The sequence below is a fragment of the Hydra viridissima genome, unplaced genomic scaffold (assembly GCF_058129835.1).
Source record: "Hydra viridissima isolate aposymbiotic clone 2 unplaced genomic scaffold, HvirCarnegie_v1 scaffold_4, whole genome shotgun sequence".
In the NCBI taxonomy this organism is placed as follows: domain Eukaryota; kingdom Metazoa; phylum Cnidaria; class Hydrozoa; order Anthoathecata; family Hydridae; genus Hydra; species Hydra viridissima.
The window spans coordinates 5,579,259-5,606,145 of NW_028324303.1; the positions used below are offsets into that span (position 1 = coordinate 5,579,259).

Sequence of the window (26,887 nt, forward strand, 5' to 3'; positions counted from 1 at the left end):
TTTTGACCACCTGATTCGCCACACTGTGCGCCAGTAAGCTAAGACTTTGTGAGTTGTATTTATCTCACTCTTGTTTCTCTTAACCGCTTGTATCTTTTAGATTCACATTTTAAAAGACCTTAGAAACCTTTAAAGGATGATGCAGACAGTAGACTCAAAACCCTTGAGAGTAACATAAATTGACCTGACGATTCATAAATGAGTTATAAAATCTTCTTTAAACTGACTTAATTATTTAAATTCAGGAATTAATCATAAAATAAATAATTGACAATTTTCAGATTGCAATAATTTTTATTTATAATTTATTCATACTTAAATTTAGGGGTTCCTTAATACTTGTTATAAAGATATGGTCATGAGAAAGTCTTTCAGAACTCATATTGAATATAGTGCCACTCGTTCTGGGGCCAATGCTATAAACAATTCGAAGTTTTATTCGAGAAAAAAAATCTTTCGTAAAAACGCAATTTTTTAAGTAAATTATTTTTACGTAAAAAAATTCGAAAACTCGAAGAATTTATCGCTGTTTGTATTTTTTTTGGCCATTGCTATAAAGCATAAAACGTATACGTCACTAAAACTCACGAAATTTTTTTATCCGTAATATATAGTAGTAACATAATAGTAATTTTTATTGTATTATTTTATTTAGTAGGCCTACTAAATAAATGTTATTAGTCATTAGGTATGCTGTGCTGTCTATTCTACTTTTATGAATATTTTTACATTCTAGTATTTGGTGTTGAAAAAAACTGTGTAAAATTAAAGTAGGAACATGAATTTAATTTTTTCGGATAAAGACTTAGATTTCGAAGTTGCAGAAAATGAGCTTCGCCACCGATTGCCTCCAGAGGTTGGTGTTTAAAACATTACTTAAAATTACTAAATTTTGATGTTTTCTTTAATGATTTTTTATCGAACAAAATCAGAAATCATAACGTGTGTGTAATTGATTCGTAGAATTTTTTAAAAATCTTGTTAATCTTAAAAAAATTTGAAAAACTCGTAAAAGAAAGGCAAAGTGTTCATTCCAATAAAAGATTTATACTCATTATACAAGTTTACAAGTTACTTTTGAACAGATAATAATCCATTGCGATAAGCTTCGTCAACAAGAGCACGGACCCGAGATGAAAAGTTAATACACATTTTTGGAGCATGCTTTACAAGTTCATTCATGATTTGACATACTCTTGATTTTAATTGATCAACATTCTCTGGTGGAAAGGAATCAGCAAACACTTGTCTTTTGATTTCAGCATGAAGGAGCTTGATAGGCCAACATTGAGGGACATGGGTGGGGTTATTTTGTTTCAAAACAAATGGAATTTGTTTGTTGTTTAAATGCTTAACTACTTTTGAAGAATAATGTGATGAAGCTTTGTCTGGCCAAAAGATGCAAGCTTTATCAGGGCAGTGCTTCTCAATGTAGGGGATTAGTCTTCGTTGAAGGCATTCAAATTTATATATCTGGGCATCATAGGCCATTCCCTGGCTCCAGATAAAGTAATTAGAAACACCATGATCACACAATGCATACCAAACACCTACTTTAAAGGAAAACTTGGTGCGACCTGAGAAGCGAATCTCTTCTGGAGTTGTTGAGGCATCTTTGGCATAAAAAGTTTTACTTGAAAACTCAGCCCCATCTCTCTGTGTTATATATGTTTCATCATCCATTATGATGATCGGAAGTCCACTTGCTCCCTTTGTTAAATGCTGTCGATAAAGTCGCCCAAGGGTTTTTCTTGTTTCACCTTTCTTAACTGGATGGTAAAATGGTGCTGGTTTTCGCTTGTGACAATAAACACCATGTCTGTTCAAAGTATTTAAGACAGTTTTGTGGCAAACATTGTATTTTGGGGCAACTCTTCTTAAACTTTTGTTCGTTGTGTTGTTAAATTCACGTATAAGACTTCCAAGTGCAGCACCAGTGATCTTTCTAGCAGCTCCATTGTTTCTACGACCATCAGTAACACACACCATCTTCTCTGCTTGTCCGAGAACCTTGTATGCACCAGATTTGCTATAACCTGCATTTTGCAAAGCCTGTAAGCGATCTTTTTTACTCAAGTGTTCAGTACTTTTCAAAATATTGTTTGCAATTTAACGAGATGCCATATCAAAACTGTGTTATAAAACAATGTACCCATATGATACTAAAACAGAAAAACGACAATAACAAGCATGAGTCACCATGTATATCATAAAACACAGTTTCTATTTTTAGACATGATTTATTCTAAACATATTTGCTGTTAACATTATTCTACGAATCAATTACAGGCACGTTACTAAATAGGCGCAGAAAATATATTTTTGTTTTGTTTTTCAATATCATTTTAGTTTAATGGTCGCTTTTTTAACGAAGATGTTTCTGACAACGTTTTTCGAGAGCAGTTTCGAGTCCCAAGAGCTGTATTAGATTTTTTAGGAACTAGGCTTAAAGATGATTTGCAACATTATACTAAGCAAAATAAAAGCACATTTTAGTACGTTTCCAGATAATGGTATTTATTCATTTTATTGGCACAAATGTCTTTTTTCATGTTCTCAGAGACTGTCATGGAATCTCTACCAACACAATTTATCGTATTATACACAGTGTAGGAGAAGCTATTTTCAATGTTAGTGTATTAAGTTAATAAAACTATTGGAAGTACATATATATATATATATATATATATATATATATATATATATATATATATATATATATATATATATATATATATATATATATATATATATATATATATATATATTTACGTATATATAAAATTGATATATACTATACATTACATCATATTATCATTATTAATTTTACATACTGTAATATATTTCTGCTGTTGCTACTGTTTTTGAATATATTGACTAAATTGCCATTACTATTACCCTTGTTATATATCATTAGCACTATTAATAGTTTACTTTACATTAGTAATAACTATTTGTATATAAACTTGAATGTAAAATATTTATTTAGAAATATGATTGATTGATTACATACTTATATTATGTTAATATATACTATATATTACATACTTATACTATAACATTTGTAAATATATATATATCATAAATTCTCAACAAGAACGTCAACTATTGGGAACAAAAATTTTTTTGTTCCACCGAAATGATTCTCACCACCAAGTCCGATGATTATTTTGTCACTGCTATATTGCTATTAGAATAATATGGTTGGTATTACATTTCTGCATAAATTCATAAAAATTAATTGATGCCGCTAAAGTTGTTACCATAGACATTCTTATTGAGCAACTATCGGAGGTAATTCAAACAATATCTGCGAGCAAAATATCTCTAACAAATAAAATGGAAATTAAAGATAAAACTGCTTTATTATTGCTTTATTATTAGCAGATTTTTTAATAGTGGAGATTATTTGTTTTTTTGCGAGAAGACAATTTTGGCAACCCTAATAATTAATAAGCAATAGAATTTTACCAGGGGCCAATGCTATAAACATAAAAAACGAAGTTATTTCCAAAAAACACAAAGTTTTTACCGTAAAAAGCGAAGAAAAAAAAGTCCATTGCTATAAACATTCAAAAAATTCCGTTTTTAAGATAAAAACTTCGATATTAAATCCAATGCTATAAACGAACCAGGGAATCGCCATTTCAGATAAAAAATGCGTTTTTTCGAAAAAAAACTTCAGGGGCCAATGCTATAAACGATTCGAGGTTTTTTTCGAGAAAAAAAATCTTTCGTAAAAACGCAATTTTTCACGTAAATTTTTTTCACGAAAAAAAGTTCGTAAACTCGAAGAATTTATCGCTGTTTGTATTTTTTTCGGCCATTGCTATAAAGCATAAAACGTATACGCCACTTAAATTCACGTACTTTTTTTATTCGTAATACGTCATTGAAAACAATTTTTTTTTAATTTTTATTAAGTAGGGCTACTTAATAAATTTTATTAGTTATTAAGTAGGTTGTGCTGTCTATTCTATTTTTATAAATATTTTTACATTCTAGTATTTGGTGTTTAAAAAAACTGTGTAAAATTAAAATAGGAACATGATACTAAACCCCCATTAAAATTGGTTTAATTTCACAGTCGGTAATTGTATCAACACTACCAGTACCATTTGCCACCATTCGTAGTTTAAACATCAAAACCAAGTCTATACGAAGACAGATATGTAGGGGGACTACCAAACAGCGAATTTATAACACCAAAGTTAGATAAGATGTAGAGAGAAACATTATTTTCAATGGCCTACTTTATTATTCATACCAACAGTTAAATTAAAAATTGCTCATTTTAAGTTCCATATCAGCCTGCTTCATCATCCCCATCTCAACCTGCATCATTGTTTAACATCTGCATTATACTTTAACACTTCTTCAACTTCAAAATTTATCAACAACACCAGTGAATCCTGCTCAAATGTATCAAATGTTGCAAAACTTCACAGAAAAACTAGAAGGCAATTTAAAAAAATTCTTTACAGTACTAGAATGTTGACACACAAGAATAAGTAAAAGGGAATATTCTAAGAGTTGAAGGTCAGTGTCTGAGTACATCTGAGGAGCTCGAGAAACTAAAGTAAGACGATAACGCAAAAAAGTCAAATCAATGAAAGAAATTCAAGTTTGACTTCAGTGAAGCATCAGATGAAACTCAGCAAATGCAACATTAAAAAGAAAGAGACAAACACACAAAAAAAACAATCTTTTGAGTTTTGGAAAAAACATTTCCCACTCAAAGCAACAAGTGGTACAAGCATGAAGTTTCTACACGGTTTGTCAATGGTGTTTACCCAGAAAATACAAAATTGGTGAAGAATTTTTTTTTTGTATGAAAAACTACGCAGACCTACTTCTAACCATGAATCAACTCAAATTAGTTTTTTTGTATATTTGATTTCTTATATGATTAACTTTAGTTTTATTTTCAATTAATCTAGCTTTCAGAGGCGTACCAACATATTTTGGGGCCTAGGGCGGTACTTGGTAAATGGGGCCTATATATATATATATATATAGACTACATTAATGAATGTTCTCGGAATCTGGGGCCCCCAAGATGAATGTTATCATGGTTTCAGGCTTAAATTTGTCCATTCCACCTTTGGTAATAGCTCCTTCCATATGGGAAATTCGCTAGGACGAGCAAACAATATCAAAACTAAATGTTTTTATACTACTGATAAAAATTATTGTTTTAAAAATAGTCTAGGCCTACTCATTTTTAAGGTCAAAATTAGTTATTAAAAACCGAGTAATTAAATTGACAATACGGATAGTGTTTAAGGACAGGCCCCTTATGTGGCTTCACCATAAAACGACGTGTGATATAAAATTATAACCTGATAACAAAAATCTTCTCACGCAGCCTTGTTAGGCCTATATGCAGGAATAAAATTATAACTTACCATGTAACTTGATGATGACGAACTGAAGACGTGATTTGCTCTCGAATTATTGAGGTACTGAATGATAGAGTATATAAATCACATTAACGAAAGAACATAAACATCCGTCAGTCTGCCTGAACCATCATGAACTATAGACTTGTAGGTAGGGCGGGCGAATCTATTTATTAGTACTAGCGGAAGTGGGGGAGGAAGCTTCGCGGAGGGCCTCCAAAACAGTCACGGTGGTTGTTATTGGCCAAGATGTCATTTCAATTTCTTACATCTTGGTTTGTTTGCTGTGGATGTTTATTATCTTGGCAAGCAGAAACTATCATGTTTAAGGTTCATTTTTATTGTAAACAATTATGATTACAGAACAAAAATTTTGACTATTAAAAAATTTGGCTGAAGTAAAAAAAATATAAATTGTATTAACATTTGGGGGCCTACTCCCAGACGGGGCCTGGGGCGGACCGCCCCCCTCCCCCCGCCCCACCTCGGTACGCCATTGCTAGCTTTACTTTTTAATATCTTAAATGATTGTTTTCAAAATTTAACTTGTTCACTTTTACCCAAATAAAAAGGGAAAATTAGACGCTATTTATTTTCATAAAATTCTTTTTTTTTTTAATTTTTTTCTCCATTTTTTACATATTTATTTAGCATAAATATGTCTCAATAAAATAAAAAAACAGTAAGCCAATAGTTTTAACTTTAAAATCAATAATTCTTAATTTAAAAAAAAAAATTATTGAATTTGAAGCGAAACCGTTTACTCTTACCACAGTTTGCATTTAGTACGACGGATACTATTTTAGTTTAAAGGAAATCGAATTCGAAATGTTATGAAAAAAAAAAAAAAAAAAAAAAAAAAAGTTTTAACTTTGTTCTGAAACGAAAACTTTAACTTTATTCAATAATTGTGTGTGCGTGTATATATATATATATATATATATATATATATATATATATATATATATATATATATATATATATATATATATATATATATATATATATATATATATATATATATAATTAAAATGGCTTTACTGCAAGTTTTGATAGAAACTCCAAATTATTGGAAGATTCTTGCAATCCTTTTCTTTCTTCCAATTTATTAATTAAGAACTTGAGCGGATTTTCGGGTCTTTCATTTAATATACTAGATGCCAATTCCTAAATAAAATTAGCTATTGATATATAAACTAATTAATTTATTTACAGAATTTTAATTCATGCTTTTTTCTTAAACTTTAAAAAATAATATCTTTACCTGCATTAAATCAAATATCCTTTTTCTGTCAATATAGATGCATGCTGTTAAGTAAGGATCATTTAGGTTCTCATTTCGGTTTGTTGCCATTTTTATTATTTTATCATCCACGGGTAGCACTTCGCCGTTGCTATACTGGATAATCTTAGTAGTATGCGATTGAACATTTTCCAAAATATTCGCTTAAAATTAAACATTCATGCGCGAAAAATTTGAAATTCAAAAACATAGATAGGTTTGATTTTAAAAATATAAAAATAATCCTAATTTAATGTTATATTTCAGGAATTTTTCATAAAAAGCCACGTCACATAAATTAAGAATTACGTAAGGTTAAGTAAAACTGTTTTTCACTTCGGACTTAAAGTTCTTTTTTTTTTTTAATACTTTTATAAGGCGGAGGTTTAGGTTCGAAGTGTTTTAAGATGCGAACAAAATCATTTCTTTCGAATACTTTGCCAGCACTGACGAGCAGTTCACGAAGGCCGTAAAGAAAAAGGCGTTTACTCGCCTTAACAATCTGTTATTTTGGCAATATACCTTAACTTAACCCTAAACAGTATTGTGACAAAGATGAATCCCGAATAGTAAGTCCATATCCTAGCAAAAAATTGTTTTTGTACACCTTAATCTTGACCATAGTTGAGTGAAGTTTAATGTAGATTTTTTAATGACCATAATGTAATGGGAAGAAATCTGTTGAATTCATGGACCTCATCTAAGTTGTAGATATGTATAAATATATGTATATATACATATATGTATATATACATTATTTATCTTGATATTTATGTATGTATGTATGTATGTATGTATGTATGTATGTATGTATGTATGTATGTATGTATGTATGTATGTATGTATGTATGTATGTATGTATGTATGTATGTATGTATGTATAAATGAATTTTAAGTATAGCAATATAATTATTAGCATAAACTTTTAACATATATACTTGCAAGGATAAAGTTACTTTAAATTTTTTCAGTTGTAACTAGAAAAAAGTATAAAGTTAGCTGTAAACCCCTGTCAATTTTATACTTAATCTATATAAATAATTATAAAGAATTAAATTTAAATTTATGTATTAGCTATGATTTTTATTGATCAATCTGAACTTGTTGAAAACAATATAAAAAAAGTTATGGTATTTTAGGCAGAAAAAAAAAACTATTTAAAAGTTATAAATGCATTTAAAGGTTTTTTTTACAATGTTAATAATATTTAACTTTAAATCCAGTTAATTTTGAAATATTAGATATGTAGAGAACTTATTAGTATATCAAAGTAAATGCCTTTTTTCAGTTAGTCACCTTATTAATGTTTTATATTTTCTTTACTTTTACAATTAATTGTTTTTTCAAAACCTTTAGCCAAACAACTCTTCTTAATTAACTTTTAAAATAACTTTTAAAATATCTTTTTTAAAAAATTTACACACCATTAATAAAACATATTTTAGTACAATTTAAAAATATATATATTTTACTCTCTTTAGTGATTACTTGTTTAAGTTGTTGTTAATTGGAGACTCTGGTGTAGGAAAATCTTGCCTTTTACTTCGGTTTGCAGTTAGTAGAGTTTTTTCTTTTATTTTTTCAGTGTTGACAAAATGACTTCATTTTTCTTTCTAGTTTAATTTTTTTATTTACATTCAAATCTAGTGGTTTTTTTTTACAGGATGATACATATACGGAAAGCTACATTAGCACTATTGGTGTAGATTTTGTAAGTTTTCTTAATTAAAATTAACTAAGTATATAATTTAAGCATTTAGTTACCTTTTTGTTTATTTAATAAATCTTGTGAACTTAGCAAAAAATGAACTTTTTTTTCAGTTTGCAGTAAGATTTTTACAAATCCAATAAAAACAGTTTTTTTTTTTTTAAAAAAAAAAAGTTTTCACATTTTCATTATGCTTAAAGACAAAAGACCAAAATTCATTGTAGTTTTACTATTCTCACTATCTTTTATTTTCTTTTATATACATATATATATATATATATATATATATATATATATATATATATATATATATATATATATATATATATATATATATATATATATAATTTAAATTTTATATAAAAGTTTAAATTGTTTGGCCTAAGTTACTTTAGTGTTATCTTTAAGTCACAAAAAAAATGTGTATTGTATATAAGTCGATAGTAGTGTATACTATCGATTTACCCTAAAGTGTATATCAAGTATATTGAATCACTATATATTGTCTGATTTTAGTGTCACTATATATTGCCTGAGATTATAAGAAGATTTTGGAAAAAACTTAATAGTTTTTGTTTTACCTTAGAAAATCAGGACCATTGAGCTTGATGGAAAAACAATAAAATTACAAATAGTAAGTTGTTGTTTTCATTTTTATTTTTTTAGTTGATACAAAAAACTCCTTCAAAAAACTCTTTGAAAAAATTCAGGAGTTTGGTAAGTAAAAATCTAAATTGTACAAGCACACAAAAAAAGGTAATGAAAAAGAAAAAGATTACTTATATGCATATTTAAGTGAAATAAAAAGTAAAATTTAGTTCTGATTCTTTTAATGGTAGCACTTACCCACTACTACAATTAATACTACAAAAAACACTGATAGAATAAAAATTCTTCAATTAATGCTGCATACTAATGCACTTTTAAAAAGAAAATATTTGATTTGTTATTAACATTAAAACCTAACTCTAGGATAATGTTCATTGGCATTCTGTTGTTAAGTCTATGTGTACAGTGTCCAGCTGAAACATCTAAACAAAAAATGGAAATCTTATTCTAGTTTTGATATAAGTGTAATCATCTGAGAGAAAACATCTGGCCTTTTTTTTTTTTACTTATGCCTAATGATTTCAAAAGTTATATTTAGTAAAATTTCATAATTTTTTCTCAATGAACTGATTTTCAATATTCCATTAAAAAACCATGTTTTTTAAGTATTTGTTAACACAAGAAATAATTGCTTAAAAGAAAAAATAGCCCAAGTAATGTTATAAAAATAATACAAAACAGTCTGGATACTTTAATATGTCTTAAAATTACATATCTGTTAGACTAACTCATAACTGCTTACTTTAGGTAATTAAAACAATTTTTTATTGGGGGTTAAATTCAAGTGACATGTTATTGCTAGGAATGGATAAAAAATACAAAAACATGACAGCCATGTTCATGTTTTGTCATTTGCCATGTTTTCTGTGTTTTCTAAGGCTATGTTTTGATCAGACATACAGTAACTTTCTATTATTTTTTATATTCCACTAGGCCTTTCAATCAGTTTTTTGCATTTAGACTTTTTTTTGCCAGCTTTAAGTGATAAAAAATAGATCAAAAGTCCATAAAGCTTCTTGATCTCATCACATATTCTATCATTTCCGGTCGTCTGTTGGTAACTATCGTTTTATTTCTAAATGGGTTCCATTTTAATTGGTAAAATTCAAATGCCAATATCACAAAACACTATTTAAAGAGAACTTAGTGCTTCAACAATTACCATCTCTTGCACAAGATGTAACATTATGTTAAATCAAATCAGAAAAGATACAATTGATAGACTCTTGATAATAAAAGTTGAGGTAAATCATAGTTTTTACCCTGTTAATACGTGCAGTATTTTAATGTCATGTTTATTCTGTGTTTTTATCATTTTTTTGGGATTTTCTATTGTGATTTTTGTCTGTGACTAGTCATCACCTAAATAAGTTGCATCAATGTTCTTCCTAAAATCTACATGTTAAGATTCAGATGTTTTAATACCTTTATAAATTTCCTCACAATAATTTTAAATGTTTTTAGTGTTATCTGTTATTTCATTGTCTAAATCTAAATTGTGCAAAATAGCTTTTCAGCTTTGTCATTTGTTAATCTTTTTTCATTAGCATCTGTAATTTGCATTATTTACAATTGCTTATAATAACATTTTTAAATCATGGCCCTAATATCTGCAAGATGAAATGGGCATTTTCCCTGGGCCTTTTGATTTTAGGTTCCAATTATGATTAAATGACTCAGATTTAATCCTCATAGCTCTTCAAAAGTTCATTTCTTTTATATAAATATCACTATTTAATTATATTATAATTTAATTATATTATAATAATAAGCTCAACTTTTAACTGTAAGTAACTAATAGTATTAAAACTCTTGTTTTTTATTATTTCAAATTTACCCATTCTACTTATGAAAACTACTGTTAGTTGTTTGATTATAGTGTACTTCAATAAAAAAATATTTATTAAATAATAATAAACTTTGGGTTTAATAAATTATAAATTTATAATAAATTCTTATGGTTTTAAGCTAAGAATTTTATTTAGTGGGATACGGCTGGTCAAGAACGTTTTCGTACTATTACTTCAAGCTATTACAGAGGTGCTCATGGAATTATTATTGTATATGATGTCACTGATCAGGTATAAATAGTATTTTTATTTTTAAGTAAATGGTCAGAGTACACCTGAAATATAGCTGTAAATAATATTCCTAGAAAAGTCTTATGTAGGATACTTCCAGATAACATATTAGTGTATTAGTTACTACCTTTGTCCCAAAATACTGTTCAGATTTCTATTCTTGCTCTTTTTTAAAATCAGAACAGTATATTGGGACAGAGGGGGAGTAGTAACTTAAATAGAGAAACTATTAACACTAAAATGTTTCTAATGTATTTAATTGTTCATGTTAATCATTGTAGAAGTTTTTTAGCAGCTGCATGTTTGCTATCAAATAAATCTTCCCTTTAAATTTGTTTAATTATCTTTTAGAATATTAAGTTCTGTCTTGAGAGATATAACAAAAGGTTGTCTTCATTCAAAGTCTCCACTAGTAGTAAACAGTGGAAAATTAAGTCCTATACTCTTTGATTTTTTTTAAAAAGTTTAACAAAATGAAATTTACAGTTATTTTTAAAACTTATTTTTAAAATTTTTGAAAAAAAAAAAGAAAAAATTTTTTGGCTGATATGATAGGTTTTACATTTCAACAGTTAATGTTAACATTAAAATCAAATGTATTTGTTGACAGATTTTAATGAATATTAGATTCACACAATTTGTTTTGTTAGTATTCTATAGATTTATTTAACAGTTTCTACCTCTGAAGAAAATTTAAATTATCTCTAATCTAAAATATCTTGAGAGATCAAATATCTTTTTATTTCAATCAAAAACCTCTTTGTGTTTTTCAAATAAAAATATCATTGAATTACTAACAATCAGTTCTTGACTTGAATCTTTTTTTGTGTTAAGCATTTGGTAAAAAGATCAATAAGTTTATCTTTTCTGTTTCTTCTTTCAAAATTAAAAATCCATTTAATAATATGTTAATAATCCAAATGAGAAAAATGGAATCAAAACAAAACAAACAAATGTTCCAAACTTTTTAATACTCTGAATAAAAATAATTTTTGATAACAAAGGGAGAGGTGACACTTGTAAAAATTACTCTGAAATCTTATTCCAATATAGAATGTCTAGATCTGAATCTTGACAAACTAGCTTTTTGGCTTGCAGAAAGACAAAAATCTGTACTATCATGAATTTTTCTTTACTTAATAAGAAATAAAAAAATATATATTTCAAAGTAAAGTGTGTGAGCTTTTAATCAGCAAAAAACTATTTAAATGGGTCTTGCTGATTAATGACTAAAATGTTGTTGTAGCATTGAGTTTTTTTTTTTTCCCCTTTCTCCTCTTAAGAAATTATATATTGCATAAAAAAAAATATATATATATATATTATATTAGGTTTTGGGGAGGTTCCATATTACATCAGGTTATCCAACTTTTAGAAAGAACTGATCTGATATAATATGAAACCTCTCCTCAACTCTTAAGCTGCTTGGTATTTTATTCTTTTGCATAATAAGCAAAATTATTTTCGTTCTTTTGCATAGTAATTGAAAACATGTTTTAATGACTCATTCTTTTGCATGCTAAAATGTCTGTTTTTTTCAATTATTATTAAGGAAACATTTAACAATGTGAAACAATGGCTTCAAGAAATTGATCGCTATGCATGTGAAAGTGTCAATAAACTGCTTGTTGGCAATAAATGTGATCTCACCACAAAAAAGGTGGTTGATTATACTACTGCAAAGGTACACTATTTAAATAATCTTTGCTTCTATTTATATATGTAAGACTATTTTTTAAGTTAGACACTTCGGTTTTGGAAATATGGAAATATATAAGGTGTACAGATAGTTGAATTTTTATAATTGTTAAAATTCCTGCAAGCACAATACAATTTTTATAAATACAAATATTTCCTTTTTACTTTAGATAATAGTTTTAAGTTAATTCTTTCTACAGTTTTTTGTTTTGTTTACAAATATCATGGTTGCTATGCAGTATTTTTTTGTGTTTAGGAATTTGCTGATTCGTTAGGTGTGCCATTTTTGGAAACCAGCGCAAAAAATGCCACAAATGTTGAACAGGCTTTTATGACAATGGCTGCTGAGATAAAAAATCGTATGGGACCTCCTCAAACAACTGCTGATCGATCAGAAAAGGTTCCTCTGACGAAAGGAAGTCCAGTTAAACCAAGTGGCGGTGGATGTTGTTAATCGAATAATAATTTATCCATGATTTATATACATTCGAGTGTTGAAGGTCTTGTACAGTTTCGCGTTAAAAGTTTTTGTTTTGATGTTCTCACCATAAAATCTTGACGCTCATGGTGTTTTCGTTAAAGCGTGAATTAACATTTAAGTTTCTTTGGTTTTTATTTCCATTATCACCATTAAGTTTTTTGTTTTTTTCGAACTTGGTTTACGAAATTTTTTCTACATGAATGATATATATACATTTCAAGATCCAATAAAATTTTTTTAAAAAAAGATGAAACATTAAAAATTAGGAAAAATAAAAATAAAATTAGAGAAGTTAAAAAGATTGGAAAATATTTTTTTTCTTTTTTTCTTTCTTTTTTTTTTTTTTCCAATCAAGTTTTGTTCCGTTGGCAGCTATAATCATCTTCAATGCACTGACGTTGATATTTTAGTTTTATCTTATGTCTTTCTTCCAGCCAAATCTTTTCTCAAGACCTTTTTTTTTTTTAATTTTTACTTGATTAACCTTAGATGTAGAGCAGTCAGTTTAATAGCTGCATAGTCTTTAAATTTTTGACTCTTTACTCACTGACAACCCTTTCATTTTTTGATTGCGCGTCTTATTTGAGGAGTATATTGAAGCCTGATGTTAATTCCTAATATCTTCCTAAGATACTTGTGTTGTGAGAAATTTTAATCGATTTATACAGGACCAAACAGTGCATTGGAAATAAGTATGTGTCATATTGTTATCGCACATGGTTTTCATACAAAGTTAATTGTAATGAAAAGTTAGTTCTCTTGTATGAATCAAGTAATTGTACATAAAATTGGAAATTTTCAGTAATATTATTTTTCTTTTAATTTGTTGTAAGCTTTCTAATTAGTAATGACAAAAGGTCTGGGATTCGTCAATTCTTTTTCTTTTCTTTTTTCGTTTTACAGTAGTTTGCAGTCCCATTATTAATCTAATTTAGAAAAAATAAGTTTTGATCGAAAATTGTGAATATTTTAATCAGCCAGTTGAAAAATCTTTAACAAAATTAGAGAAATATGAAATTATGCTCCGCGCTTTTTTGGTCGACAATTTTCTTTTCTATAATTTTTGCCGCCGCCTAAAAAACCACTCTCATTGACTACAATCAATCTCAATACTACTTAACATAAAACAAAGTCAGAAAAAAAAAATCTTTTTTTTTGCATCTGTTTCTAAAATCAGTTCGTAAGTAATAAATTAAACGGTTAGACAAGTAAGTTCAATAGTTATCAATTAGGCTCAGGTAACAATGTAAAGTGAAGTCCTATGGACAAACTCCATGCTACTCATACATGTTTTATCAAAATAAGTATAGTGACCAAGATTAATTTCTTTACGCGATCTAGAAGTCAATATAAGAAGTTGAGAGGTCTGCTGCAACAAGGAGCTAATTCTGAAATTGGTCATTTTGGAATAACTCTATGTTCTAATATTAAAGCCACTCCTTTGTTTGGTGCAACGAGCAAACTCTTTAAATTAGTTCCAATGAAATACTATAGGTGGTACTTGACTCTCAATTGTATTTGGATCAACGAGGGGCTAATTCCTGTAATTGATTCAATATTGCTCCAATCAAGACACCCGTGCGCGATAAAAGTCTTGAAAAGATTATTTTGTTTGCTTTGTAACTTTGCACTGAAAGCTATAATTAGTTTGATTCTTAGTTTTACTTTTAACAAAGAGAGTATTTTAACATTTTTTCTAATATTAAGATTAATAATAAGAATGCTTGAGTTCTAACCTAGTTCAAAAGAAATTGATATTGACAGAGATTCTATCAATTGAAAATACAGAAGGTAAGGAAGAAATGGTAAAAAATAAGCATCTGCGTATCGTTATCGGAAATATCGCAACTAACCAATATTTTTTTAACGAAAATGGGTTTTGAAATGAATTGGTATGATCCTATATGTTTCGATATGATCTCGATAAAATATCGTTTGGATTTTGATATGCACGATATCATTACCGCTTTTAGCAATAAATATTGTATTAATTATCGTTAAAAAGTATATAACGATATTTTTTGAGTTTCGATTTGATTCGATACGTTCCGATAAAAAATTGTTAGGTTTTTGAAACTTTTCGATATTTTACAATATTTTGTATTAGATATAGCTAAATGTTAAGTTAAAACATTCTTTTCACTTATTTTGCAAAATATATTCTTAATCTATTAAAATATTGATAAAAATTTAAAATCGCCTATTTTTTAACGCCATTTTTTAGATTAAGTTGTTAAAAACGGCTCAGGCGGTTAAGAGGACAATTCTACTGTTTTGTTTTTTAAGTAAAAACAAAAGCAAAAAAATTTTTAATTTTCAAAAATAAAGTTTTTTTTCATTAAATACTAAAACAGTTCTGGTTAACTCAATGAAAATTCAGGGAAAACCACTTTTTTAATTAGAATAAATACATGTTTTGTAATTAAAATAGCGTCTAGCTGAAATGTTGTCGGTAATTGTAGCGAATGGAAATTTTTGGTATCGGTCTCGGCCGAAACCGAATCCGAAATTTCTGCTTTAACAACCTTTTACTTTTTCTGATTCGGAAATTTCGGTTCAAACCACTACACCAGAATTCACTTCTACAGGACAAAACTAAAAACTCGTTACATAAAAAAGGTTTAAGAACCATTTTTGCACTGCTTACTAATTTGTGGATTGCATTTTCAACGGTGACATTAAAGTAAATTCTTGCTTGCAACGGATATCTAAATTGCTTAGCAACATATTTACCAAAACTAATATTAACATCATGATGATAATAACTTTAAAAATAATTATCGCATTACCCCCATAAGTACCAGATTTAGTATTTTTCATACTACAATTGTAGTGGCACTGTTGGAATTTTTATTTGGTTGATAGTGCCACCTAAAATGCCTAGCAACCATTTATTTTGCATAGTTGCAAGCTTAAGTGACTTTTTTAAAACAACGAAGTTATAAATTAGACTAATACACCATTCATATTAACAAAACCGAATTTTAATAAAACTCGCTTTTGAAACAGTGTTCAGTTTAAACTTTTTTTAACAATTATCCTTGTCACACCAGAATAAATCAGTTTTATTTATACAATCCGAATAAAACTTAAAATTGCTTTTGTTTGAAATAAGGTTTTAAAAAGCAGTTTAAATAACCACGATTAAAACAAGTTTCATTTTTGGTGTGAATGGGGTAAATCAACTTTCAATTACAAGAACTGCTGTAGATTTAGTTGAAATCACGTGACATAATTGATTCAAGTTACTATTCTCGTATCAATCTTTAATCGAACTTTAAATTAAAATATTCTTCACATATTCTACTTTTAATTAAATCATGTTACATACTGATCGTTTAATTGCCTTATATCCAATAGGTCAGTATAAAAACAAATCTATTTTATCATTTCAAATATTTATTTAAACAAACAAAAGGAATGGGGTTTTTGATTATTATTGAATGGGGTTATAGATATTATCCATCTATCTATCTATCTATCTATCTATCTATCTATCTATCTATCTATCTATCTATCTATCTATCTATCTATCTATCTATCTATCTATCTATCTATCTATTTATCTATCTATCTATCTATCTATCTATCTATCTATCTATCTATCTATCTATCTATCTATATATATATATATATATATATATATATATATATATATATATATATATATATTAGGGTGGGTCGAATTTTTTTATCTTTCCTGTACATGAATAAAAAGTTGTCTTGGCATCAGTACAGTATGAAAATAATATTTAAAGATTTTTTATGAAACGTTTAGGGGTCCCAACTTTTGATTAAAGCCTTACCTTATTTGATGTATTTTAACCATTTCCTTGGTACAGTTTAAATACGTACCAACTATAAATCATGGACTAAAATGCGTTGGCAAATGGTTTAGCACGTAACTACAAGTGCTAAAAAAGAAATGGAATAAATTTTATAACGTTATTTACATGTGACGTCACCAACATTAGCAACAAACCATGTGCTGGATTTTTTAGAAACAAGCAAAATATCTAATATATTATTTTGTAATTTTATTTTCTTCTTTGCAATAATAGATCTATAGTAAAATTCAAGTAGGCTAATATAGATGTATACTACAGTAGGCTATAGTTTAGACTGTAGAAAGATCACTTCGTTTAACATGTAGGCCTATTTATGAGAGGGCTAAACATATTATAGTCTGTATAAATATTGGAATATTTATTGACTAAATTCTTATGAAAAATTGTTTTAACAGCTTTTATTTATTGTAACCATAACTTGTTGTAGTTTTTTTTATTATTTTAGACAAATATATTAAATATCCATATTTATGTGTACACGAAGTGCAACTAAACATCCATTGTTTGGACAGTTAGTTGATCTTCCTGAAAATCAAATCCCATCATATGAAGACGTTATTAAGGCGTTTTATTATAATCAGAAAACAGTATTAGAAATTAGCTTGCAAGAAAGATATTCAATTTTAGCAGACAGAGTGAAATGTATTTATTCAAAAGCAAGTATTCCCACAATGGAAGTGAATAGCACAATCATTAGGATTAGAAGACTTATGGATAAAGTACATACACTTGAAAAATATTCAGATGCAAAAAGAACATCAGACACGTTCACTGAGAAGTTGAATTCTTTTCAGCAGTTATTTGACATTTGCACCTGCAAATGCTTTGATTCGGGCATTAGAGATAGTAACTTATGCACGTGCCCACTGCCAAATAAAATTCCATTGGTAGAGTGGGATTTCTGGTTTGACCAGAAAACTGTTAGAAATATGATAATTGGTGGAGTAGACAAAGAAACGACAGCAACACTGGAAAAGAGACAAAAACGCAAGTTTATGAAATTAGTGTGTGATGAAGCACAGTCAAAAGAGGTTGAATATGAAACTGAGGAAGATATTGATGAGGATGAGCGTAACACATCTGAAAGTAATTATACATCAGAGGAAGAGACAGTATCAGTGCAGAACAGAAACAAGTACAAGGAATTATGTAAAGCAGTTGATCGATGCAAAATTAGCAACAAAGATACATGTCTTATTGTTAATGCTGTTTTAAAAGACCTCAGTATGTTGTCTTCAGCAACAATTCTTGATCCTTCAAAGCTACGTCGACAAAGGAATTTCTGGAGAGATACTCTGGTTGAAGAACATATGTAGAGCAATAAGGAATTGTGCTGTATAGGCTTTGATGGAAAACAAGACGTTACATTAGTTGAGAGTTTTGGTTGTAGAAGAAGTAAAAAAGAAGAACACTATAGTATTGTCTCGTATCCAGGAAACATATACATCGATCATGTAGTTCCTGAAAGTAGTAAAGCTGCTGATATAACAAAGGAGTTAATGTCAGTTATTATAGAGACAAACTCCGTAGAAAGCATTCAAGGTGTTGTGTGTGATGGCACAAATAATAATACAGGTAAAAGCAACGGAATCATAAGAAAATTGGAGGAGAACTTAGGTAGACCATTACAGTGGTTGGTATGCCTTCTACACTGTAACGAGCTGCCATTTAGAAGGTTTTTGGCAGGCGTGGATTTTGCTCGAACTACAGGACCTTCCACATCGACAGGTACAATTAGCTCAGCTCTAGAATATGATCCGAATGAATTGCCTGTCGTTAATTATTTGCCCATTACTGGTAAGGTGACTGATTGTGATGAAGCTGTCAAGAAGGATCTTAGCACAGACCAACTGTACTTTTTGAAAGCATGTCTAGCAGTACAGCGTGGACGTCAGGCTTCTACAGATATTGATTTCCTCGAGAAGAGTTTACCTGGAAATATAAGTCATGCTCGGTGGTTGACGAAAGCCAACAGGATTTTGCGTCTCTACATGTCTAGAGAGGTGGCATCTGAACCTCTCAGAAGAGTAACGCATTTCATTTTGAACTTTTACGGACCCTCTTGGTTCAAAATCAAATCAAATTCTTCTTGCCAAAATGGTGCTAACAACTTCTTTTACTTAGTTCAGTTGTTTCAGGAACTTGATGCATTAGATCAGGCTGTGTTCAGGCAGGTTCTTCCTGTTCTCGAAAATAACTGCTACTTTGCACATGCTGAAAACATTCTGTTAGCTGCAGTTAGTGATAGTGATATGGAAGTCCGTCGTTTTTCAGTAGAACAAATAATAAGAGCAAGAGAGAAGCAGACTAATAGTAACATACCGGTTCGCGTCTTTGATAAGAAGGATATAACATTAAATTTGGCTGCGACATCGTTCATTAACATGATTGACTGGGACCAGAGTAATGTTACATCTCCTCCGATGCTATCACACCTTTCAAATGATCAACTTACTTACACACATCCAATACTACTGCCCGATGTTCCATGTCATTCACAGGCAGTAGAGAGAACAATTAAAGACGTTAGCGCTGCGAGCTGTAAAGTTTATGGGAGAAAGTCCCGTCATGGCATGGTGTTACAGAGTAAGAAATCCATATTAGAGATACCAAAAATAGACAGCAAGAAAGATTTTATTAACAGTTAGGTTAAAAAACTTTGTATTGTTGCTGTTTAACATTGATTCGTTACAGTTTACATTATTTTTAATTTGTAATACATTGCAATACATTACACTAACATTGGGTATTTATGTAGTCTTTCTAGTCAGAGTTGGGACCTGTAGACACTGTCCATAAAATAAAAAGTGAGGTTTTTTCAAACGAGTACATCAAAAAGCAACTTTTTAGACATGTACAGGATCTCCAACTTAATATTTTTTACATTTTGACCCACCTTAATATATATATATATATATATATATATATATATATATATATATATATATATATATATATATATATATATATATATATATATATATATATATATATATATATATATATATATATATATAGTATTGTAGAAATTATGTTAATACTTCCAGTAAGAGTGCTCAATACAGCGTAGAATAAGTAGAGCGAATATATTATTACTATAATACAAACTAAATAATTAGCTTGGTTTATATTACATTACTTAAAGTTTCACGCAATAGCGATCATCAGATGTTATAAACCGTAAAAAGACGTAACGACAAAAAATACGAAAAAAATACGGAAAAAGTGCTATGGAGTGTCTGCTATGATGGCATTAAAGTTTTTTATTAAAAATTTATTTTCATGGCGGCACTTTGATGTTAACTCGCTTCTTTTATTGAGCAAGCCTAGTTTCGACGTAATGATGTGGAACTTTTCAGTCAAGCACAAATTACAGTGATTGCCACCAGGTTTAAATGGTTCTGCCTGATCGAGAATGTTCCACGTAAGGATGGGTTCTAAACCTTTACTTTTACACTCCCATACAAATTTAGAAAGTTCCGTGGAGTTTGCTTTACTTTCATAACGAAAAGAATTCCTATGCTTATACCATCTGTCTTTAAATGTTTTTTCAGTTAGACCAATGTAATAATGCCCCTTTTCTTGCTGCTGGGTTTTTACATTGCAAATATAAATAAGGTTTTTCTTAAGGCATTTTCCATTTAGTGGGCATGCAGCGGTTTCTCGGCAATTGCATGATTGGCTATTATTGTCAATAGTATAAGATAGTATTCTTTTGTTATGAGCAGTAATAATTTTCTTAACATTTGGGAGGCAGCTGTAACTAACTTTTACGGTGTTCCGGTTAAAAAGTTTGTGGAATTTATGTTCTTTCGGAAAGCATTTATCAATTAAACCCAAAAATGTCTTTGCTACGTTTGTTCTAACGTTCAGTGAGAACGGAGGGTTAAACCAAATAACGTTTCGTTTTCGAGATCTTGCACCACGTTTTGGCATGTTTTGATTGAAAAAAATTTTCTCTTTAAATCCGCAGGAATTGAGAGCGTTGTTACTCAGTCAGAAAAAATAAAGAAAAATTTTGTTAACATTTTTAAAGATAAATTCAACCTTACTATCACTATTAGATCTAATTTAAAAATTGTAAACTTCCTCGATACCACACTCAATCTCCTTGACAACACTTTTCAACCTTACAGAAAACCAGGAGATAACCCTATATATATTAACGTCAACTCCAATCACCCACCTAATATCATCAAATCAATACCGAAAATGATTTCTAACCGCATCAGCAATATATCTTCAAACAAAGAGGTTTTTAATGGAGCCGCACCGTTTTATAACAACGCTCTCAATTCCTGTGGATTTAAAGAAAAAAATTTTTTTCAATCAAAACATGCCAAAACGTGGTGCAAGATCTCGAAAACGAAACGTTATTTGGTTTAACCCTCCGTTCTCACTGAACGTTAGAACAAACGTAGCAAAGACATTTTTGGGTTTAATTGATAAATGCTTTCCGAAAGAACATAAATTCCACAAACTTTTTAACCGGAACACCGTAAAAGTTAGTTACAGCTGCCTCCCAAATGTTAAGAAAATTATTACTGCTCATAACAAAAGAATACTATCTTATACTATTGACAATAATAGCCAATCATGCAATTGCCGAGAAACCGCTGCATGCCCACTAAATGGAAAATGCCTTAAGAAAAACCTTATTTATATTTGCAATGTAAAAACCCAGCAGCAAGAAAAGGGGCATTATTACATTGGTCTAACTGAAAAAACATTTAAAGACAGATGGTATAAGCATAGGAATTCTTTTCGTTATGAAAGTAAAGCAAACTCCACGGAACTTTCTAAATTTGTATGGGAGTGTAAAAGTAAAGGTTTAGAACCCATCCTTACGTGGAACATTCTCGATCAGGCAGAACCATTTAAACCTGGTGGCAATCACTGTAATTTGTGCTTGACTGAAAAGTTCCACATCATTACGTCGAAACTAGGCTTGCTCAATAAAAGAAGCGAGTTAACATCAAAGTGCCGCCATGAAAATAAATTTTTAATAAAAAACTTTAATGCCATCATAGCAGACACTCCATAGCACTTTTTTCGTATTTTTTTCGTATTTTTTGTCGTTACGTCTTTTTACGGTTTATAACATCTGATGATCGCTATTGCGTGAAACTTTAAGTAATGTAATATAAACCAAGCTAATTATTTAGTTTGTATTATAGTAATAATATATATATATATATATATATATATATATATATATATATATATATATATATATATATATATATATATATATATATATAAGGGTGGGTAAAATTTTTTTGTTTTTATGAAACATGGAAATAAAGTTGCATTTTGTTGAAAAGAAATGTAATAAAAATTTGATTTAGTCTTGCCAACTTTAACTTGAATTTTACTATATTAGGTCAAAATGATGCTATTTTACAACAGTCGTATAATTGCAGGATAAAAGCATTAAGATTTAGATTTTTTTATGATTCATGTTAATAATATTATATTAATAGTATACAGAACTTTGCAAAAGTTTAGAGCACCCTACGAAATATAAAACAAAAATCTGTTTGTGTTGTTTGTTGACTTCCGATTAACATGATCCTTCACTTCATTATAAGATATATACTTACGTTGTTTTTTTTTTTGTTTTAGTTTAACTAGTTAAAATTGAAAATAAAAATGGTTACTGTTAAAACACGAAGTAAAACTGAACATGGTATACTTGGACACCCTAGACCATTTCAAACAAATCAACTGCCAACTTCTGCTGATGTTTTTAAAGCAAATGACTATTTACTAAAAAATAACAATTGCACAAGTGTTACTGAAAGAGCAACAGTCATAACTAATGAAATTAAAGCACTGTACAACAAAGCAAGTATTCCTACCATTGCAGTCAGCAGCTTAGTTATTCGCATAAAGAGACTAATTAACAAAGTACATGAGCTTTGTAAATACTCTGATCGCAAGAAGTCCTCTGCAACATTTAAATCAAGTTTGCAGATGTCAGATTAACTATTCGATATTTGTCTATGTAAGTGTTTAAATAATGGTGTTCGGGAAAGGTCAGCTTATTTATGTCCACTGCCAAAAAAAATTCCAACACTTGAATGGGAGTTCTGGATAGATCAAAAAACGGTACGAAAAATGGTAATAGGAAAAGTAGACAAAGAAGAAACAATTAAGCTGCAGAAGAGAGGAAAAAGAGGAAGTAAAACATGCAATTTACCGATTACAGATAAGAAAATGAAGTATGATAAAGAAATTGATCCAAATGAAACATTGCAGTGATAATGAACAGTCAAAGTCAGATGAAGAATTTTTGCCAATTGAGAAGTCAGATGATAAAGTGATGTCAAGTTATGAAGTGATATCAAGTGATAATAAGATGTCAAGCGATGAAGAGATCAAATTTTACAACACTAAACAATATCCTGAGTTGTGTAAGGCCATGGATAGGTGTAAAATCAGTGACAGGGATGCTTGCCTAATAGCAAATGCAGTACTAAAAGATTTAGATCTTGTAACACCAGAGAATGCTATTGATCCAGCAAAACTTCGTCGTCAGAGATATATGTGGAGAAAAAAAGAAGTTGAAAACCATGCTGCTGAAGTCCAAAATGTACTTTGCATTGGATTTGATGGGAAGCAAGATATCACTTCTGTTAAAGCAAGTGGTGTCCGACGAAATTTCAAAGAAGAACATTATGTGATAGTGTCATTTCCGCAAAACAAATATGTCAACCATGTCATGCCACAAAGTAGTAAAGCTTTTGATATTGCACAAGAGATATTATTGAGCATCAACAACATCAAATCATCAGACACTTTAGCAGCAGTTATTTGCGATGGTTCTGTGAATAACACAGGTCAACACAATGGAATAATCAGAAAATTAGAAGAAGGTCTTGGGAGAACATTGCAATGGTTGGTCTGCTTGTTACATGCAAATGAACTACCCTGGATGGTGGACATTCAACAAGTCCAGCTACTTTAACAGGTAAAATAGACATTGCACTAGATTTTGATCCAAAGGATTTAGATATTGTGAACTTTAAACATATACCTGGTAAAGTTGAGGATGTAAGTGTTGATGTTAAGAAAGATTTATGCTCTGATCAGATATACCTTCTAAAAGCTTGCTTAGCTGTTCAGCAGGGATACACTGCTTGTGATCAAATATTGCTCCTCCAGACTGCTATGCCAGGAAATTTGAACCATGCAAGGTGGCTAACAAAGGCCGATTGTATTTTACGTTTGTATATGTCTAAAGAAAATCCTTCAAAACCATTGCAAAGAATTACAAGATTCATCGTAAATGTTTATGCGCCATTGTGGTTCAACATAAAGCTTCATTCTTCCTGCCTTGACGGAGCAAAAAACTTCTTTTATCTTATGAAGCAGTGCTATGAACTAGGGAAAGAACAGTGGAAAATTCATGAACCAGTGTTGCAAAATAACTGCTATTTTGCTCATCCTGAGAACATTCTTCTTGGAGGAGTTACAGATGAAAGTGTATCAATTCGTCAGTTTTCGTGTGACAAAATAATTGAAGCACGAGCTACATCACAAAGTAGCAAGATACGTGTATTTGATAAATCAAGCATCAAGCTTTATCCGGAAGCTTCGTCATTCATAAAAATGATCGACTGGTCTGTTGCTATCGCAACCCCACCACCGCTTTTATCAACTGTTTCTAATGATGATCTTGAACATTTCCAGTTCCATGTTGATGTTTTGAGTGGTATTCTATGCCATTCTCAGGCTGTTGAGCGTACTATTAAAGACATATCAGCTACAACTATGAAAGTTTTTGGGCACAAATCACGACATGGAATGATTTTGCAGTGTCGCAAATATCGAGCAGAATTACCGAAAATTGACTCTAAATCTGACTTCTTGAGCCATAACAAATAGCAAATAACTGAAACAAATTGCTGTTATGTGTTGCCTACTACACTCTGACTATTTCTCCTTTAACAACTGCTTGCATTTTTAAATTTAATGTAACAAGATGTCGAGTAATGGAATATAGCATTAAACCACATGTATTTACATTATACGATTATAGAGTAAATTTAATTCCCAAAGTTGAGGATCCAAGACACGCTTTAATTTTATTTCAAAAGGAGTTTTTTTCATAAGTAGACTGTAATGCAACATTTTAATAATGTTTCACAGCCCCAACTTAACATTTACATCATAATGACCCATCCTAATATATATATATATATATATATATATATATATATATATATATATATATATATATATATATATATATATATATATATATATATATATATATATATATATATATATATATATATATATATATATGAATGTATGTATATATAACGTGCGTGTAATTGATTCGTAGAATTTATAAAACAATTTATAAAACAATGTACCCAAATGATACTAAAACATAAAAACGACAATTAAAAGCATTAGTCACCTGTATATCATATAACACAGTTTCTATTTAAAAATAAAATGATTTATTCTAAACATATTTGCATGTTAACATTATTCTACGAATCAATTACACGCACGTTATACATATATATATATATATACAATTGTGGACAAAATAATAGTAGTGTGATTAAAATTAACGAATTAATACTATTATCTTTAAACAGTTGCTGAAGATGAAATTATAATACTGGATTATTAACTAAATAGGTGCGAGATGATAAACTAATTAGTAGAAAATTTTAAATTTTTGCTTTTATTTATAATAATTATATAAGTATAAAAAACAGGTTGGACATAATAATAGTAGTATTGATTTATTTAATGTTATATTGCAAATAATTTGATATAAATTTAACTAAACAATAGTAAAAAGTTAACATTTAATTGCATGCCCCCGGTTTTTTATCACAGCTTTGCATCTATTCGGCATTGAGTTAATCAAATTTTGACAACGTTCTAAAGGAATGTTGTTCCAAGCATTCTGGCCAACTTGTCATAACTCCTGCTGATTTTTTGGTTTTTAACTATAAACTGCCTCTTTTACATCCGTCCAAAGGTTTTCGATCGAATTGAGATCCGGTGACTGTGCAGGCCAATCCATAACTGCAACCCTATTCTCGATGAACCAACTTTTTGCCCTGCGACTGGTATGCTTTAGATCGTTATCCTGCATATAAACCCATTTTAGGGGCATACCTTCTTCTGCATAGGGCAACATGGTATTTTGTAATATTTGAAGGTATATGTCTTGGTCCATAATACCATCAATCTTATAGATTGGGCCTACGCCATAATGAGAAAAACAACCCCAAATATTTATTTTTGCTCCACACTGTTTTACAGTTTTTTTGGTGTATTGCGGTTTATATGCAGAGTTAGATGGCTTCCTTACATACAACCTGCGTCCACTTGACCCAAATAAAACAATTTTTGCTTTCATTAGATCACAAAATATTACGCCATTTTGAAACAGGCGAATCTGCATGCGTTTTTGCAAAATGTAATCTTGCTACCACATGTCTTTTTTTCAAAAGGGGAACTTTTCTTGGACTTCTGGCGACTAACTTACTTTGTACTAACCGCCTACGTAATGTTCTCGAAGAAACGCTTAAATTTAAATTTTCTTTAATATGGTGGTAAGTTACAAAAGGATCGGCAACAGCAGTACGTTTTATCAACCTGTCTTCATGATCAGTCCTTTTTTGTTTTTGGCCCCTTGTTTTGCCTACATTTTTCCATTTTAGAGCATTTCTAATCATCATAGGAGAACAACTTAATGTCTCTTGAATAAATTTGTATGTTTTCCCTTCTTTTTTTAATTTCA

The 26,887-nt window shown here is 29.5% G+C and overlaps 2 protein-coding genes and 1 long non-coding RNA gene across 3 annotated transcripts; 1 reads left to right on the forward strand and 2 right to left on the reverse strand.

Annotated features, from left to right (window-relative positions):
- Positions 1-1,071: 1,071 nt before the first annotated feature.
- LOC149889534 (uncharacterized) lies at positions 1,072-25,642 on the reverse strand. Its single transcript, XM_090085141.1, has 2 exons — positions 25,603-25,642; positions 1,072-2,258 (listed from the first exon to the last, which is right to left on the reverse strand). The coding sequence occupies exon 2, from the start codon at positions 1,987-1,989 to the stop codon at positions 1,072-1,074; it is 918 nt and encodes a 305-aa protein (XP_089941267.1). The 5' UTR covers positions 1,990-2,258; positions 25,603-25,642.
- Positions 6,429-6,844, reverse strand: LOC145199208 (uncharacterized). The gene is made up of 2 exons (XR_016451796.1): positions 6,667-6,844; positions 6,429-6,569 (listed from the first exon to the last, which is right to left on the reverse strand). It is a non-coding gene; the product is annotated as an uncharacterized LOC145199208 (long non-coding RNA).
- On the forward strand, positions 7,034-14,134 carry LOC145199207 (ras-related protein ORAB-1). The gene is made up of 7 exons (XM_090084716.1): positions 7,034-7,253; positions 8,166-8,238; positions 8,348-8,395; positions 8,979-9,026; positions 10,987-11,082; positions 12,635-12,766; positions 13,037-14,134. The coding sequence occupies exons 1-7, from the start codon at positions 7,240-7,242 to the stop codon at positions 13,232-13,234; spliced, it is 609 nt and encodes a 202-aa protein (XP_089940842.1). The 5' UTR covers positions 7,034-7,239; the 3' UTR covers positions 13,235-14,134.
- Positions 25,643-26,887: the final 1,245 nt, after the last annotated feature.